We start from the raw sequence: 18956 nt of genomic DNA, 5'->3' as shown, positions 1-18956 counted from the left end.
AGTTCGGAAGGGAGAAGGGATAATAAATGAAGAGAGAAATATTTTAGTATAATTGTGTAAACTAATAAAACCAAAAATTTAAAATATATAAATTATTTTAAAAAATATAAATAAAAAAGAGTAATAATAGTTGGGAGTACAGATAATTAAAATTAAAAGTATAGAAAAAAATTCAACTTAATATAAAAAATTATTGAAAAGATTAGTAAAAATAAAAATAGGTCTAGCGAGCGGTCCCGGGTTCGATTCCCGATTAGAACACTCGGTCGAAAATATGTAAAGGGTTTTTCAGGCCAGCCATCTTGAGTGAGATTTTCCTGGGTTTCTCTCATTTATACGAGGCAAATGCCGAGACGGTACCAAACAAACAGGTCTCAGTCCGTTTCCTTCCTTCCCTATCCTCGGATAGTGTGATCGCCGAGGGGACATCCTCCCTCATACGTGATGAGCTAACATGGCCATAGATGCCAAAAGAAGAGAAATCTAATTCCTAATCCTAATCCTAATCCTAAAAATAGATCAATGAGGAACAGAGTAAGAGTGGTAGGGGTAGTTATAGATGATTAGAGAAACGGTTTGCAGATAGGATGGTGATAAAAGTATTCTTCCTGAGAAGTGTGAGCAAAGTTGTGGGGAAATATTTAAAAATACACGAGACGTAAGTGTGATCGAATGTGCTGTTGTATGTTTCGCGACACGGAAATCGGGAATTCGAGTGCTGTGCGTATCAATGACCGTTGATACTATCGAGAAAGGAATTACTGAAGAATGTAAATTAAATGGAATCTCCTACGTCAACGCGCCAACATTCACATACTCGAGCTCCTTCATGACTAAGCGGTTAGTATACGCGCCTTTGGCGTGGGAAACCAGGGTTCGATTCTCGGCGGGAGGTCATGCGGTTTGGATTCCACGTTAATCAGTCCCATCTCACATAGCCTCACTGCTGAAAGGGACGTTAAACTCAGAATCAACCCAACCCAACTCAAATATCACGTTATCCTGGATTCCAATATGGCACCAAACTGGATGTTTCACAATTATTTTTCTGTGTGTTGATTTTTTTCTTCCGACTTCTTCTCTTCTTTATCTTATGAATCATTTAGCGAAAGTTATATCTTCTTTTGACTAAATGGTGAGTTAACTGAAGAAGTAGGTAGAGATTAGGAATATAGAGCTAATAAGTCTGTGATTTCCCTGACATTCTTTTTACTAGTTTCTGGTAAGTAAGTTCTCTTGGACCGCAAATAACGTAAAATTTTATTGTAATTTTTAGCTTTCTGCTCCTAATTACCATTATACTTGCGTAACGCATTTGTCCTTGACGAAGTATAGTTAAAGAAACTTTCTGCAAGGAAGGAGATAGTTACAAAAACTTTAGGAATGATCCAAAAAATGGATCAAGAGATTGCGATCTTGGCCAATAATTAGTTTTTGGATCAGGGGCCACAACATTTTTGAACGGCCAATAAGTCTTTCTTTTTTATATATATAACGGAATAAGCACATCACACTGAGTTAAGTGATAGTTTGGATTTGGCTAAGTAGTTCTCCGGATATAAGGCGTACAATAAAACTTTTGATTGAAATATATTCGACCTTTTGATGCAAAAACTGTGTTTCGTCTGGGTGTGTATTAATGTCTTCTTTGCCTTCATTTTCCAGGGTTCATGCGCTTGCTGGTTGTCACTTGGCAAGAGAATCCAAATGGATGAGACTGGCTGGACTATCCTCAGGATCCTTTCGCAGCGCACGAATGATGAAGTGGCCAAAGAATTCGTGAAACTGAAGTCTGACATTAGGCAAGATGATCCATTGCCTAACCCGACTTGAGATGTACCTTGAGATAACCCGTACGTAATACCCGCCAAAAGAAGCCTTGGATAGTGAAATCAAGAATTAGAAAGTAAGACAAGTGACAAGTGCCACAAAAAGGAAGATAACAGGACAAAACAAAAAGTACACCTACGCGGTACAGTAGAAGTGCAGTAAAATAATAATAATAATAAAATAATAATAATAATACAGAAATGAATTTTTAAGTGAACTTACTTGCATATGTGTATATAAAATATACATAGACGTGCAGAGCATATGCTGCTTAAAGCATATAATTTTAATAATATTAAATAATAATAATAATAATAATTTTAAATAAAAGCAGTAATATGCTTGTTCTTTTGTACAGTGATGAAGTTGGGAAATCTTAGCCAAAATGTAGTACAACAGAGTTATTGACTACCAATCAACAGATACTGTAGTAAACGTTACGAAAAGAATATGGAAGAAAGAAATTCTGGTGAAAAACTGAAGTGAATAAAGTTTGTTTTGTCAAGATCTCATCAGCACAAAAGGATCCAGTTTCATTTATTTAATTTTTTATTTGTTTGTTTGTTCGTTTTTCTTTTCTCCTTGTGATTATTGTGCATATATGTAGGTATTTGAGTGTTCAGTGAATATGACAGGGATATGTATATATATATGTATATATACATATACCAAATGATAAAAATCAATAAGTGAATTAGCGTCCAAATATATATATATATATATTACGTATATATATAAGCAAGTGAGTTGCAAAATAAAGATTTTTACAAACTAAAAGCACAGTACATAAAAGAAAAATGTCGGCCATTGGTGTTTTTTTTGTCTTCGTTCATCTTCCTGTGTCTTTTGAAGAAGATCTAGGGAATAAAAAAACGATCCGTTTATTTCATACGCAACAGCCTTATCTATTTGCTTTGTGCATTGCTATTCCACTGTGATATAATTGAGGCCTGCCCTCTTTGAGTCTGGCACTTATGATAAAAAGCTCCTCCTATAGTCTGCTTGTGTCAATAATACAGTATTTATTACACACTTACAACAATAAATAAATTCAACTGTCTCTCGATTGTTGTCGAGCAGTTGTGTCTAAACCTAATGTGTTTAACATAATGTTTCTCTGTAACCTTCAAAAACTTGACATTTGTGAAAAACGAAATGATTATTACATTTAAAATTTAAAAAAAAGCACATACAAATCATGCATACATACGAGTATATACACACACTGTCATTTGCTGGCTGTTTAATTAAGCTAGTGGAAAATTCTGTCGATTTACAATTAAGAAGTGCTTTCATGTAATTAAGTAAAAAAATAATAAAAATATACATAAAAAAACGTAACTTGTGTTTGTGTGAAAAAAACCGAATGAATATTTCTGCGTGCGAATTGAATGAGTGTAAGTTTTGCTTGACATAGCAAAGAAAACAAAAAACTAAAGTTTGTTTGTCGTGAATAATGTTAAAAATCTTTACATTTAAAAAAAGCAACCAACATGACAACAATTACTGCTGACAATATACACAAATACACACACATACATATATCTATATATATATTAGTGTTGTAGTATTACTATTACTATTACTACTACTACTACTACTACTACTACTATTACTACTATTAATATTACTACCTTACTACAACTACTATATATTAAACCAACTCGGAGTGAATTACTATCTACTCACTGTCAGTAGTATGAAAAAAAAAAAAAAACATATTACACAAGTCAACACTGGAACATATTTCAAGTTGACTTTATTACTACAAAAAGAACCCTTTCCAAGTAATATCTAATGGTCGTATTGTTGAGAATTGTCACCAGATGTAATTATTGTGTAAGTAAAGGCCTGTTGTCACTTAACCCTGTTGTTCAGGTTTTTCTGTTTTACTCAAAAGAATTTACAAAAAAGAAAGTTGTTAACTTTTTTCTATATATATATATATTAATGTATATGATGATGACAATTAGTGTAGAGTTAACCTATGTAAATGCAATTTCATACAAATATGAATATGTATACATATATATGAGAAAGATAGACAATATATGTATATATATATGAATATATGTATAACTATATAAAAAATCTCCTGTTCTTCCATCGTGGGTTAATCTATCTATCTATATATATGTATATGAATAAATATATACATATGAATAAATAAATAAATATATATATATACATTATAGGTGTGACTGCATGCTGGTATTTTTGCTACAGAATTACGTTTACCCCTGTCCTGAACACAAATTCTTTTTCGAAGGTTGGCTAGAACTATATTTAGGTTAGTACCAAATGTCTAGAAGAAGTTTGTTAGATATCAGAAAGCTAAAATATCAGCATGTTATAAAATTTTGGACTGTACCATATCTGGTTGGGGTGCTGTAAAATTGATTATATCTTTTTTTTTTTTTTTTTTAATTGAAGGTGTGCTTGCATTTCCCCTTTAAAATGAAGAACATAACGCAAAAAAAAAAGAAAAAAGAAAAAGAATATTTGTTACAACAAATAAAAATTACTTGCATTGATAAAGGGAGAAAAGATTTCTTTCTTTGCCTATGAACCAAATCAATACGACTCTTTTTTCACAACTAGCACAATTTATATATATACATATATATTGTGTGCACAATATATAATATATAATATATATATATATTGTGTTTAGCTGTGTGTTTTAAACAAAAAGCGATTGTCTAATGTTAATTATATTAATATACATAAAAGAAATTGCCGTGCGCTTGTAAACAATCAACTAAGATAAAAACTGCAGGGACTGTTTATTTTTTTCTAAGTTTAAAATTTAATTTTAAAATAAGAAAGAAATATACATACAGATATATATATATATATATATATATATATATATATATATTGTACACACATGTATATACATATATATATACACACATATATAATATTCTTCATAATTGAAAAAGGAGAAATAATTCTGGGGAGGCAGTTTTAAATACTGAGTAACATTTGAATTACGTTAGTGCTTACCACAACCAGTTAATGTTCAATAATTCTTTAAACAAAACTTTCTAATATTTCTACGTATTTATTTCGAAGGATATGAAGAAATATGATTAAAAAAATAAAATACGTGGTAAACATTGAAAAAAAATGCGAACTTACAAACCAACCGTGAAAAGGTATATATGTTCAGTGATCTAGTGAGGATATGGAACGTGTCCCTACAATAGTATAGAGCAAAAAAAAAAAATAAATAAGTAAAAATAAACCTAATTTAAAAAGAAGAAGAAGAAGAAGAAAATGTTTCCTTAAGATGCTTTTTTTACTGCTAAATGAGAGACAGAATAATTAATTATAAATATATATATATATATCAAATAAACAATAATTTTTCTATTCCAAGACTTTCATAATAGTTCTAAGTGGACTTAAAAATATCAAATATTCGTGTCGTTGATTCTCAGTCTTGTACAACCATAGTGTATTATTATATATATTTAAAAAATGAATAATTTTAATATTTTTAAAAAAATCACGATTATTTACAAATTACAACCCAAAAAAACTTTTAAGTTAACGTGTGCTTTATTGTATGATATACGTTCACCTAAACTGATCTGTATACAAACCACTTAACCTTGATTTATTTTGTCCTTCGTATAAGCACAAATATTTCTATATAATATTTGCACCATATGTTTAATATTTTAAACAATGTTTTTCTTTTTTTCTTTTTGTATATAATCACCTTTTAAAAACAAAAGAATGTGTGAATGGGTCAGACACAATTACTTAAAAAAAAACTTTCGAAGACTTAACAAAAAAATAATAAATATATATATATATATATAAATTTTGAAGGGTAAATTCTATTAATATTGTACTCCTGCTATTTACACTGTTTCATGTACAATTTTTCATTTCTTTGTTGGTAATCATTTGATTTGGTATGGAAGAATGTACAAAATGTATGAGTTTCAAAATAAAACAACACATGTATCAAGTTGCTTATTATTAAGTGTAATTGTGTTTCAGTAACCTGTTATTTAGATCATTATGCTAGGTAAATATACCTCTCGTAACAGAGACAACTTACAAACCGCTTGCTGTAAGCTTGAATTGCAAGTCGGCCAAGCTTGCATCCAGCTTGATTGGAAAAGCGTAAGCATGCCGCAAGCTGGATTCCAGTAACGAAGTTACATGGGGGCAACCTTGCATTCAGTGTTCCATTCAAGCTTGACACAAGCGTTTACAAGTCAAGTCAATAGCCAATGAATGGCCAGTGATGCTATGACGCTCTGCGAAGGGTCTAAAGCATCGCTTGCTAGTACAACAAAAGGCAGATTATACGAAAGAACGCATTTCAAGTGGAAGCGTAGAAGGCCAAAAGGAAAGCACGCGCCAACTGCCCGTAAGCTTTCTTCCTACCAGGACAAGGCCGGCCCTAGGAAATTTGCCGCCCCTTTTCTCTACAAAGAACAAATTTTAAAAGCTACGATTTTAAGTATACTACCCCATCATAAACAACGAAGGGGAGGGAAAGTGCACTCGCACTCAGAAAGTTCTAAACACAACATATACAAACTCGTTGTGTCTGTTTTTTTCTTTCTTTAAATAATAATGTATTATGTTAGTGAAAGATAGAGAAAACACACCTGCAGAGGAAAGAGGGTACCAATTTTTACAAACTATAAGACGCTACGGACTAAAAGACGCACATTAATTTTTGAGTATATTTTTTAAAACAAATACCGTAACATTTTTCCAGTTTTTGCAGAGTTTACAGCCTCTATATTCTAGTCTATGGTTCTGGGTTTGTGATGGTGGGGCGGGAGGGAGACAGTGTTAGCAAGCTTGTGAATTCCCACAACTCATGTTCATCACATCGGTACACTGCTGCTGCCAGTTGAATCCAATGTTGCCAGATAAAGATAAGTTTCCCGCCGCATCGAATATATATGTCCATTTTTAAGACTGTCGGGAACTTTAAATCAAACACTGGACATTCTTATATTAATTTTGAGTATTAGACACATCTGAACTTTGCAGGAATTTTTTCGAAGAAAAAAATGCGTCTTACAATCCGTAAAATACGGTAGTCATTTTTTATAGAATTCAATATAGAGCTTCAATGTCAATATATGAGTTTGCAATAACAGTGCAACTATCCTTCTACATCTATTAACTTTTTAAAAAAACTTATTTCCGCCTCAAATAACAAGGGACTTGTTTGTGACAAAGACAAGACTAGTTTTCATAACAAAACTGTGATAACTAACTAAATGGAACAGGTGTTCACTACCGTTCGAGAATTGAGTTCTTACATTTGAGAATAATCAAGCAATTCATGCTGGGATTTGTTTGACTACTTACTTTTAGCACTGACCATGTGATCTTAAGCTAATGCGATTTAAACGTGATTTATGAATGTAGTATTCAAATAGAAAGTTAGCTTGGTGAGTTTAACTACCATCATCATGAAGTCTGTTTCCAACAAGAAATGTTTATTTTGAATAACATAGTTATGACAGATTTTGCTGCTCCTCGAAACCTGCCACCCCGTGCAAATGCACGTGTTGCACATATGATAGAGCCTGCCTTGCAAATATATATTTTCTCTCTGTTTGCAATGCTCATAACGGAAACGAAAACTTTTTGGGCCTTCGTTCATACAGAGAGTTTCGTTTATTTCAAGGTTACATATTTCTTTGTTTTATTCGGTTATGTCCTCCTTTTTAAGAGCATAATAAGCAGATGGATGTGTTTTCTTGCACAATTAAATTATTTGGATCTTCTATGAATTCGAAAAGAATCGAAAATTAAAATAAATAAATAGTTCCCTGCCAGTAGTATTATTCTAATTTTTTTACAACTGGTTAAATAAATAAATAAATAAATAAAGATAGGGAGAGAGAGTCATACCCGATCAAAATGATGGCGCAAACAGAAAGAAGCAGAGGGAACTGCACAAGGGGACTTCCCAAAGGGAGAAAGGGATTCATAAAATAAGATGCAATACGGGACGTGAAAAAATGAATAATACGTACAAACGTAAAATGACCTGGTTATGTTTAGCGTACGTACTGAATTTTAACAACCGGTTCTATATATATATATATCGATCGATCTATCTATAAGAAACAAACCATACAAGATAGACAGAAGAAATTTTTTTCTGGGTACCACAAGAAATAAGTAACAGATCCACTCAGCATCCTAATACAGGGTGGTGTGATGAAATTAGGTAGTACTGCCAATATCTTAGAAACGAATTATCCCATATAGATGGTTGTCAAAAAGTATTGGAAAGACCTTAATCCAGCAATGAATCGACAATTGGTGATAATGGTATGTTTGAGTTTCAAATGTAAATAATCATCATCATTATATTCATATCATCCCAGTTCTCATTCTTAATATCTGAGCATTTGAGGTTAAGAAATAAACGCGTATACCTTATACTGAGAGATATATGCTTAACCCCGTAATTGTAGGAATTTCTTGAAACAATGACAGTTAAACTAAAACTTCCTCCTCCTGGGTATAACTGGGTAAAATTCACTATTATGTCTGGCTATAACAAACGGTTTTGCGAACTCAAAATATTTTAGCAACCTTTTCTAGCGAACTGGTGCGAACCGGCTGAATAGCAGCAGGGGTCCGTCTCGATTCTTGCAAATATTTGTATCTGGGACCAATAAAGAAATCACCCAATTTTAAACAAAATTATTACTTAACCTTTTTTATTTTTCTGATTTTCTTTATCATGAGTTCCCTATAGGTAGATAGCACAAAATACTGCTTGAAAAAAAATTATATGTCATAGTTTTTATCTGACAGCCATTTTTAAAATAGCAGTTGGGAAATTTTAATAAAAAACGTGGTTTCCGGAAAGTTTTGTTGCCAAGCTATTTTTAAAGATATCATAATAATTCAAAAACCAGTGTGTTCAGCATGAAATGAACTTTAGCCATATATTATTTTAATTTTTCTATTATGCAAGAGAGTCAGTCAAACTCTTTACTGTAAACACTCGGAAAAAATGTATCAATCGTTAATTTTGAAGATCATTAGTTTTATGAAGGAGAGGAGACTCACTAATGATATGTTATTTCTGTGTTGAATACTTATATAACTACCTGCAGTATAAGTTTTAGTCCTGAGATTGTACTCCTTTTTCTTCTAGAGCTTTTCCAAAATGGCCGAAAGCCTTTTAACTTCAATTTACTAAAAAGGGACTGAATGAAAGCAACTGAAAATTTTACAGAATGTTCTTTATACAAATAGGAATGTCTCACAAAAAAAAATATGACTGAGACTCAACCACATTTAGAGTAACAGAGCAGTGAATTTCAGTAAAAACGCTACCTTTCTACACTCTCGTGTAGTGTCAAGGTAGCAAACTAAGGTTTGAAATTATACAATTGACATTAGTCGAATGATGTTTAAATCATTACAGGCAATAAATGATCAACTATTTCTTCTTTTAAATAACAATGGGCAGTGCTAACAATAGGAAAGAGTTCTAATTCTTAAGGTAACTTACCGATACATTGTACTGTACTACACTTGCTTACAGTATACACACAATAATGTTTCTCTATGTAGTGTTGTGAGTTCTTTTCAACTTTTCGTACTATTTCCTTTGCAGGCACCAATGCAGTATAATTTATGGAAAGTTGAAAGGCAGTTCTTGGTCCAGATGGGCGAAATAAATGCACCAAAACATCATTGTTATCTTCACTTATGTTTTCAATTTTTCCAAGCCATCATTTGTCATCATATATACAAGTAACAAAGTCATTATTTGTAAATGATGATACGTTTGTGAAAAGTATTGAGGATTGAAGATAATCAAAGTGTGAGCCTTTCGAAGTAATAAAACATCTTATATAATTGTCACATATGGGAACGGGTGGTAGTTCTTTTTCCTTTCATCGGTAAACAACATTCAAATCGCTCAGTCAGTTTCTTTCCATTTCTTAAATTTCAGTTGAAAAAACAAATATACATTTAACTCCAGTAATACTCTCTGGACAATATTTGAACATATCTTGTGGAGTCAGGATCTTTTCTGTGTTAGGTCTTTAAAGGGAAGCTCGGGTAACTTCCCATTTTGTTTCCACCTATCCCAATGATGTTTTGGTGCATTTCCTTCACCCTTCTGGACCAATAACTGCCTTTCAACTTTCCAAAAATAATACTGCTTGAGTGCCTGCAAAGGGAATAGTACGAAAAGCGACTCCATTGGAACTCAGAACCGTGTCTAGTAGAACACACAACATAACTGATAAACTATGCAATGAAATATCGTGTTCTTTTCACACCCTAATGAAAATTGCAGCTGGTAAAAAGTTAAAGTTTTAAATATAAATACACAGAGAAACATTATTGTGTGTATACTGTAAGCAAGTGTAGTACAGTACAATGTATTGGTAAGTTACCTTTAAGAATTAGAACTCTCTCCTATTGTTAGCACTGCCCATTGTTATTTAAAAGTAGAAATATTTGATCATTTATTGTCTGTAATGATTTAAACATCATTCGACCAATGTCAATTATATAATTTCAAGCTCTAGTTTGCTACCTTGGCACTGCACGAGTGCGTAGAAGGGTAGCGTTTTTACTGAAATTCACTGCTCTATCACTCTAAATGTAGTTGAGTCTCAATCATACTTTTTTTTTTTTTTTTTTTTTTTTTTTGTGAGATATTCTTGTTTGTATAAAAAACATTCTGCAAAATTTTCAGTTGCTTTCATTTAGTCTCCTTTTGGAAAATTGAAGTTAAAAGTCTTTCGGCCATTTTGGAAAAGCTCTAGAAGAAAAAGGAGTGCATTCTCAGGACTAAAACTTATACTGCAGGTAGTTATATAAGTATTCAACACAGAAATAACATATGAGTGAGTCTTTTTTCCTTCATAAAACTAATGATCTTCAAAATTAACGATTGAAACATTTTTCCGAGTGTTTACAATAAAGAGTTTGACTGACTCTGTTGCATAATAGAAAAATTAAGATAATGTATGCCTGAAGTTAATTTCATGCTGAACACACTGGTTTTTGAATTATTTTGACATCTTTAAAAATAGCTTGGCAATTAAACTTTCCGGAAACCACGCTTTTTATTAAAATTTGCCCAACTGCCATTTTAAAAATGGCTGGCTGCCAGATAATAACTATGAAATATAATTTTTTTTTTCAAACAGTATTTTGTGACTATCTACCTATAGGGAACTCATGATAAAAAATAATCAGAAAAATAAAAAAATGTCGGCAACAGTTCCTGGGTGATTTGAAATGGATTGATCGATTACAAAAGAAGTGCATAATAGTCAAACATTGTTCAGAAGGCGGTTGTCTGCTAGTACTGCGAAGAAAAGATAGGTATATTCAGTGGTGTATAGCTAGACTTCCTGTTAGGTATACGCTAGACCTTTTTCAAAAATATAGCGCATACCCAGCCTTATGTACTCCATTACATATAAAAGTGAACTATAAAAATATTAGGTGGGTATACACCGTATACCATCTATTACGTTCCTGGGTATAATCTGCAAAGTAATAACATCAGAAGGTGCATGTAACGATGGGCGAAATCCGTTTTCTGTTTTAAATGATTTTTTCTTTATTGTTTTTCAGAACTTTCAATAAGCGCATATATTGAAAGTTCTGAAAAACAATAAAGAAAAAATCATTTAAAACAGAAAACGGAATTTATACTTAATCACATTTTGTAAACAAATGCTGTTATCAGGTGACTTAAAAATAAAAAAAACAACAACAAAAAAAAAAACGTAAAATATCGTAGCCCTGGCTTATTTTCATGAATAGAATCCCCTCAAAATCTCATAACAGGAACACCCTATTTAATCATCCCATATAAGATTTTTTTAAAAGAAATTTTAAGCTTTCATTCCTAGTATTTGGGGAAACTTTGTTGAAAATTTTTGATTAGTGTGAAGTGTAATAATATAAGTCCTAACAGTGATAGTTTTTGCCCGTCTATGGAATTTTTTAGAACTACAGACTACTGCAAATGATAAGCAAAATGACAAAATACGTAAAAAGTAAGAAACTCCATTAAGTAAGTATAATCACCACTTGCTGTACGAGTAAAGAAGGATAGCTTGTCGTACATATACTAATGAATAAGGTGGGTGATAGAACTAACTCATCCTTTAGTAACGTAAGGAACTAACCCATCCTTCAGTGACGTAACAATGGTCTATGTTTGTTTATTGTGCTTGTGCCTTTTAACCTTCTTTTAAATCCCAAACTCTACGTGTGTATTTCCTCCGTTGCATCAGCTTGCTTTTATTTAAGCTAATGAAAATGCAGTTGAGCAACTAAACCACACAAGCTTTTCGAAAACTTTCACAGGTTTTCGGTTCGATTTTCTAAAGGGCCTATACGGTTTGACATAATAACCAGACTATATCACGTGATCAGGTCAAAAGTCACGTTGCGTGCTAAATTGAATCTGGAGATTTCACATTCAGATGTGAGATATTTCAAGCACGTGAGCGCCTAACCTCCGCTTGGGGTACCTTGGGTAATTTGAAGTATATGGATATACTTTATCATTACTCAAACAACTTGACCTTTGGCAATGTTTTATTCATGTTTACATTATGTGTTATGCATCGTTTTTATGCTCTTCATTATGTCTTTGCAATAAGTGTACAATTAGCCATCTCCTTATTATAGTTTTTGAGATACGTGGACGATTTAAGTTTTTACATTGATTTTTCATTGACTTCAGTATCCATGTTTTATAATTTTTTTACTATGTTCCATCCATTTTAGGATAATTTCTTTTTCGAATATAGAATCTACATTGTCAATTCTGTCTTTAAGTTGAATTTCAGCCATTTCCCTCCTTTGGTTTTTGAGCTAAGTGAAGAAATTATTCATTTTTCATTGGTTTTCAATTAACATTAATGTTATCATTTCGTGCTTTTTGACTTTGTTCCATCCATTTTAAGACAATTTGCTTTTGGAATATAAGATCTACCTAGTCTCTACATTTGAGTTGAATTTCAGCCATCTCCCGAAAGTCGGTTCACTTCATTGCAACTGGATAGCCCCTTAGTTACAATTTTGGTTCTGAAGAGGACATAGAGGGTATGACTGTGATTGTCGAAAATAAACACTGTTGTGAATTTACGTTTTCGATACATATATAACAAACTCGTACTTTTTAAAAAAAATAGTTTCATCGTAGTATACAAGAAAATAAGACATTCCCTCGAAAACGAAAAAGTTCATAAATCATATTAATGTTTCTTCACAAAAGCTATGAGTGCGTGACAAACAAATAACAAACAGAAATTGGTCAGGAAAGACGCTACTTTGCTGTTGAAATATGATATGATAGATATTTGTAATTAATTGTACTTTTTCCTTTAATATCATAAACTACCAACTATTAATTCGTGCTTAAGTCATTTCTCTATAACACATATTTTCAATAACTTATTACAATATATCAAAATTCTCCTTTTTCTTTTTCTTTATTTATCGACAAAAGAAAGTGTTTACAAAATGGAACACACAATAGAGTAAATAAGTATTTACCTCGAATGAAATACAATACAGCTTTAATCCCCAACAAATGTTCTATCCAGTCTATCTTTTTAAAAAAGAATTCACTTCTTTAGACTTACAATGTCAACAATATACCTATTAAATATGTATCATATCAAAAATATTATTGTGTTGTCTTTGATGAAAAATTCTTCTTTACGGATCACACCTCTTCGATCTCATTCAGAGCTATGAAATTACTTGGTCTACTTTATAGATTTCCCGAAATGCAAAGTTTCCCTGCCCTTACAATGCTTTATAAGGCTTATATTTCCTCGATCATTTAATATTGTTCATCTATATGGAATATGGCTGTACCTACTCACCTATCACGCACTGACTCGGTCTTAAATTTCTTTATAGCCATAGTTAGATGTAGAATTCCTTTGTTACGTGACCACACGACACAAGAAATAACATTTTTAATTAACTTATATACCCCAGAGAAAAGACTTGGAGCTGTAGACCTACTTCACCTATATAAGACTATTAATGGTAAAGTTGATTCTGAATTTTTTAGCCTACTATCACAGATAAACTTTCGATTTCCTCCCCGACGAACTCGTTCTCTTAATTTGCCAACTTACGAGACACTTAGATTATCAATTATAAAACGCTTCTTGTTTTATAGACTAGCGCATGATTACAATATATTGCTAACAGAATGTAATATTTTTACTTCTGAACAAAACTTTAGAACTCACCTAAAGAGAACATTGTAATTTAGAGATGAACCTGCTCTGTTTGTATTTCTTTTATTTTTTATTGTTTGCTTTTATTTTATTTTATTTTTTATTGTTATGTTTGTTCGGTTTCAGTCAACTCCAGTTAACACACTAGTTACTTAGCATATCTATGTCAGCTTGCAGTAGAGAAGCATCATCTACAGAGTTAATAACTCAAGAGTTTACAGTCATCACTAGGGCAACCCAAAAGCATAAAAAGCATAGAAAGCATAACAGCAATTTACTCATATGGTTGGTACCTTGAACATGGTTGTGGTTGTCTAAGGATCCAGAAGAAACTAATTTTAAAAGCATAATAAAACATAATTTTAGAAAATAAAGCATAAAGCATAATTTAAAATATATAGTACAATTCTTGGAAAATTCTGTTTAACTGCAAGTTTAACATGCTGCATTAATGTTTTTTTTTTTTTTTTTTTAAATCAATATTTACAATGCATAATCACTGAGAACAAGAATGCAACAATGAAAAGTTTATTTTTATTTCTGTAAATTTTCGGTGTAATCCTTTGATCTGGAGGAAAGAAAAAAGGAAAAGAAGAAGGAAACTTTCCACCAACAATGAATAGCACCCAAGAACTCCACAGTATATTGTTATGTGTATCTCTTGATCTTGAGCACTTTCTGTACTTTTTGGTGCCATTTTTTACTTTTACTTTCTCTATATATGCACCTCTAAGGAGCACACAAGTGACAGAAAAAACTGACTCGAGTAAAGCATATCTCTTTACAGTACATAAGTAAAAAGTTCATTAAATATGAAAGAAACTGATTGCATAAAATATTAATAAACAGATCAAGATATTTAGAATATTTAGTGTGTAGTAAATATTATACATTGTAAACGAGTAATGTAAAACAATGATTGAGATTAACAATAAAGCATAATAAAACATAATTTGGAAAAAGCATAATTAAACAAAAAATAAAGCACAATGTGGGTTGTTCTAGTCATCACCAAATGCAATATATTTGATGAAGAGGACGAAAAGATGCTAGCTAAATCGTCCATAAACAGAGGTTGTATAAAATGTATTACGACTTTGGAGGTAAAAATTAAAAATACATTTCTTGTTATTTAAAAGTAACATTATAAAACCACATATGGAACATTTTGATCTTCCATTGATCCGGTGATCTTCCATTTTCCCGGTAACACCATAATTCAATCACTAATAGACCTTTTATGATTTTTTTTTTTTTTAATATGACAGATGGGTTTTCACAGACATCTTTTGCAACTAACTCAATTCCGAGAGTTCTACAGAGACCAAACGAAATGACAGTCTGATGGTGGCAGGTTCGAGCTATACGCTGGCTGCAGTAAAACCTTCCGGGCAAGTTCTCTCAATTTTCGACAGGTCGTTAAACGTGTTTTAATGTCTGATGTTGTCAGCTTGATACAGAAACGCTCTTTGTTGCACACTTCTGGTCATTTCTTTTGACTTGCTAGGTGTACTCGTGCTAATTGGCAAAAGTACAGGTCCAAGTCGATCGTTCTGCCCGGCAGCAGCAGCATGTGACTCATGATATCTTTCCAGTTTCTCTAAACGCACAACATAACCTTCCTAGGCGTCAGTGTGGTGTTTGCTACAGACTGTTCAGCTCCTACTCGCTCCAGCCATGATGTTTTTCACACATTGCTGTCGTAGGTTATCCACTTTTAATCACTCACGATTAAACTGCTTTGGGAATGGTTCGAGTTCTGTACAGTTCAGTAGAGATTCACAGACAACAATGCAATAGAGTAAATATTTTTGAGTCAGATTATGCGGCATTTAAACGTCGAGCTTCTGTTTGTAGTAAGCTCACTTCAAATGGTTTTAACACTATTTGATGACGGATATTGATCCTTGGCGATGTCAGAACTGCTTACATGGAGGTCTTGCTCGACTCTTGCCAGAATATCGCTCACTTTTCATGTGGCTGGTTTCCCACTGCGAGTAGCATCTTGGAGATTCAGAACTAAAGTGACTGAACTATTTTTAGGCTGTTGCTTTTGATAACATTCGACGTGTGATTTAAAAAAAAAAAAAAAAAAAAAGTGAATCATTGTTACGAACAAAGTAATAAACTTACATGGAATTTGATTTAATCTCCTTCAAAGTACTGTCTTTGACTAGCAATGCACTTATCCCAACATTGAATCCATGACTAAAAGCATTTCTGAAAGATTTATTTTGCAATGGCATTCAGCTGCTCTGTCGTGGCCCTCTCAATGTCAGGAATGGTGTCAAAACGGTTTTCCTTTAAGCACGGTTTTAATTTTGGGGAAGAGCCAGCAGTTGCATGGTGCTAAATATGGTGAGTTAGGCGGATGTGGACAGACAGAAACACTTTTTTCCGGCCAAAAACTCGCAGATCAAAAGCAACATGTGGCACGTGCGTTTTTATGATGAAGCAGGAAGCCATTTGGCCATTTAATCGGCGGTTAAAATACTTTCACCGTCCCATACGAGATGCTTAGTTCTTCGGAAAGCTCTCAATAGTCATTAGCCTGTTTGAAGAAATTATTTGTGCAACTTTTTGCACATTTTAAACTGCTTTTGACGTCGAAGGACGTCTCGATCGTTGCTCGTTTCCAACCGCTTCGTTGCCGCTTTTAAATCACTCGTACCATTTATAAACAGTCTTCAGTACCACCACTTCATCGCCATACATTGATTTTGACATTTTGTGAGCTTCTGTGGCACTTTTTTGCAGCTTAAAACACAACTTAACGTTGGTGCGCGACACACATTCTTAGTATATTCTCACTCTTCTGATTCTGTAAACCAACTAACATGTCACAACTCGTTCAAACTCGACACTGACTGTATCAAAGGTTTAGGCTACCGGGCTTACTAGTTGAAATGGATACAACATCGATAGATGACGCTGTGCAACTACATTCACCCTACTTTTTGATCATACTTTTTATCTTGCCCACAAACCGCATACATTTCTTCACAAACCTGCAGAGTATTTGCTCGAAATAAAATTGTAAAAGTGATCTGTTAGTTGTCAAATGCTATTAGGCTGGAATCGCTGAGACCCATACGTCCTGTGATTTGGGACAATAATGCCAACTCGTGCGCAAATTGCTCACTACTTTTTAGACTACCAGATATTATTATTATTATTATTATTATTATTATTATTATTATTATTATTATTATTATTATTATTATTATTATTATTTTAGTAAGGCAATTTTCATTTGTTTGTAGGCTATTGTTGTTCAATGTGCTGGAATAACAATATTTTATGATATTCTCTTGTTGATACTTTGGTACGCAGGAATCTGCATGTGTTATATATCGTTGGAAAAGCCACACCGAGTACACCTCACATGTCTCGCTTGAATGGAGTCTGTACGGGTGTAGTGACTATTTGAAGATCAGAACAAGGCACGCTCCGAAACAGCAAAAAATGTGAACAAAATAGGAAGCTATGATGTAATTATTTTGAGACATGGTATACATAGGTTTGAAAGGTAGCTGAATGCGAATGTGACATCAAATGTTTACTAATCAAAGTGGAAGATCCATCATGGCGGACACAAGTGTAAGATTCAAAATGGCGGACAAAATGCAAAACATTGCTATGGAACTGAAAGCGTTTAGGTAAAGGTTTTCGTGGTCGCGGAGTACAAATTCAAAGTGCAAAAGTGCAAAGTATTAAAAGTGCAAAATGCAATATAACGGATCCAATGTGGCGGATGAAAAGTGCAAAAAGATATGTACGGAACGAACATATGTGATTCTTACACGTATAGTAGAAAAATACCTATAGTACATAACGGGACAAGTAGGGACAGGTGATGTTTTATGGTACCATAAACAGGGAGCGTGTTTTTCTATACAATCATGCCATAATTGAGGCATGGAATGTAGGGCAATTTTCTAAAGCACATGAAAGTTTTATAAGACGAACAGATTGCAATCATAGACAATAAGTATTTTACTAACAACTTCTTCCTCACCCACCCCCGAAAAGATATGCGGGATAGGCATTGTTGTATATCATTGAAAGGCACTCACCGAGTACACTTTACATCTGTAACATCTCGCTTGAATGGCGCCTATAAGGTACGTTGCGTTTATTTGCAGATATCATCTGAAGATCCGAACAACGACAGTGCGCGTTGGAGTTTAAAACATAGTTATGCTTTCACAACCGTCTTTCCGGTTCCACGTTATGCCGTGTATACACTTGTGAGCCATATGTATGATAGATGTCCAATCTCATGAGTAGGAATGGTACCGACACCAAGACTAGTCTCAATTTCGTCTCGGTCTCGTGTCTAATTCGAGACAGAGATGTGCTTTTTCAAGTTGAGACAAGATCGAGATGGAGCCCAGGCTCGTCTTGTTATAAACATGTCCATTCTGTACTTTTGCACTTTTTGTCCGCCATATTGTAACCGTCATATTGCATTTTGCACTTTTAATATTGGATACGTACTCCGTGACTACGGAAACCTCTATCTACCCGCTTTCAGTTCCATAGCAGCGTTTTGAATTTTATCCGCCATCTTGGATCCATCATTTTGAATTTTATACTTTTGGTATTCGATTCATACATAGCAACGTCGAATATCTCTATATACCAAATTTCAGATCCATAGCTTTTTTTTTTTTTTTTTTTTTTTTTGTAATTTGTGTCCACCATGTTGCATGTTGGATCCACCATTTTAAATTGTAAATATTTCATGTCATATTCGTGTTCAGCTACCTTTCAAACCTATATATACCAGGTGTCAAAACAATTACAGCATAGCTTCCTATTTTGTCCAGGTTTTTTACTGTTTCGGAGCGTGTCTTGTTCTGA

At 33.0% G+C, this 18956-nt stretch overlaps 1 protein-coding gene across 5 annotated transcripts in view; it reads left to right on the top strand.

Moving 5' to 3' along the window:
* Positions 1–5209, top strand: part of unc-13 (protein unc13 homolog) — a 529021-nt gene extending 523812 nt beyond the window's left edge. For all 5 annotated transcript variants that reach the window (XM_081733417.1, XM_081733414.1, XM_081733413.1 and 2 more), the window contains one exon: positions 1666–5209. In XM_081733417.1, coding sequence (XP_081589543.1) covers positions 1666–1833 — 168 coding nt within the window. In that variant the 3' untranslated portion in view covers positions 1834–5209. The remainder of the gene's footprint in view (positions 1–1665) is intronic.
* Positions 5210–18956: the final 13747 nt, after the last annotated feature.

The sequence above is a fragment of the Thermobia domestica genome, chromosome 12 (genome assembly GCF_964235325.1).
Source record: "Thermobia domestica chromosome 12, izTheDome1.hap1.1, whole genome shotgun sequence".
In the NCBI taxonomy this organism is placed as follows: Eukaryota; Metazoa; Arthropoda; class Insecta; order Zygentoma; family Lepismatidae; genus Thermobia; species Thermobia domestica.
This window is presented reverse-complemented; position numbering and strand designations above follow the sequence as displayed.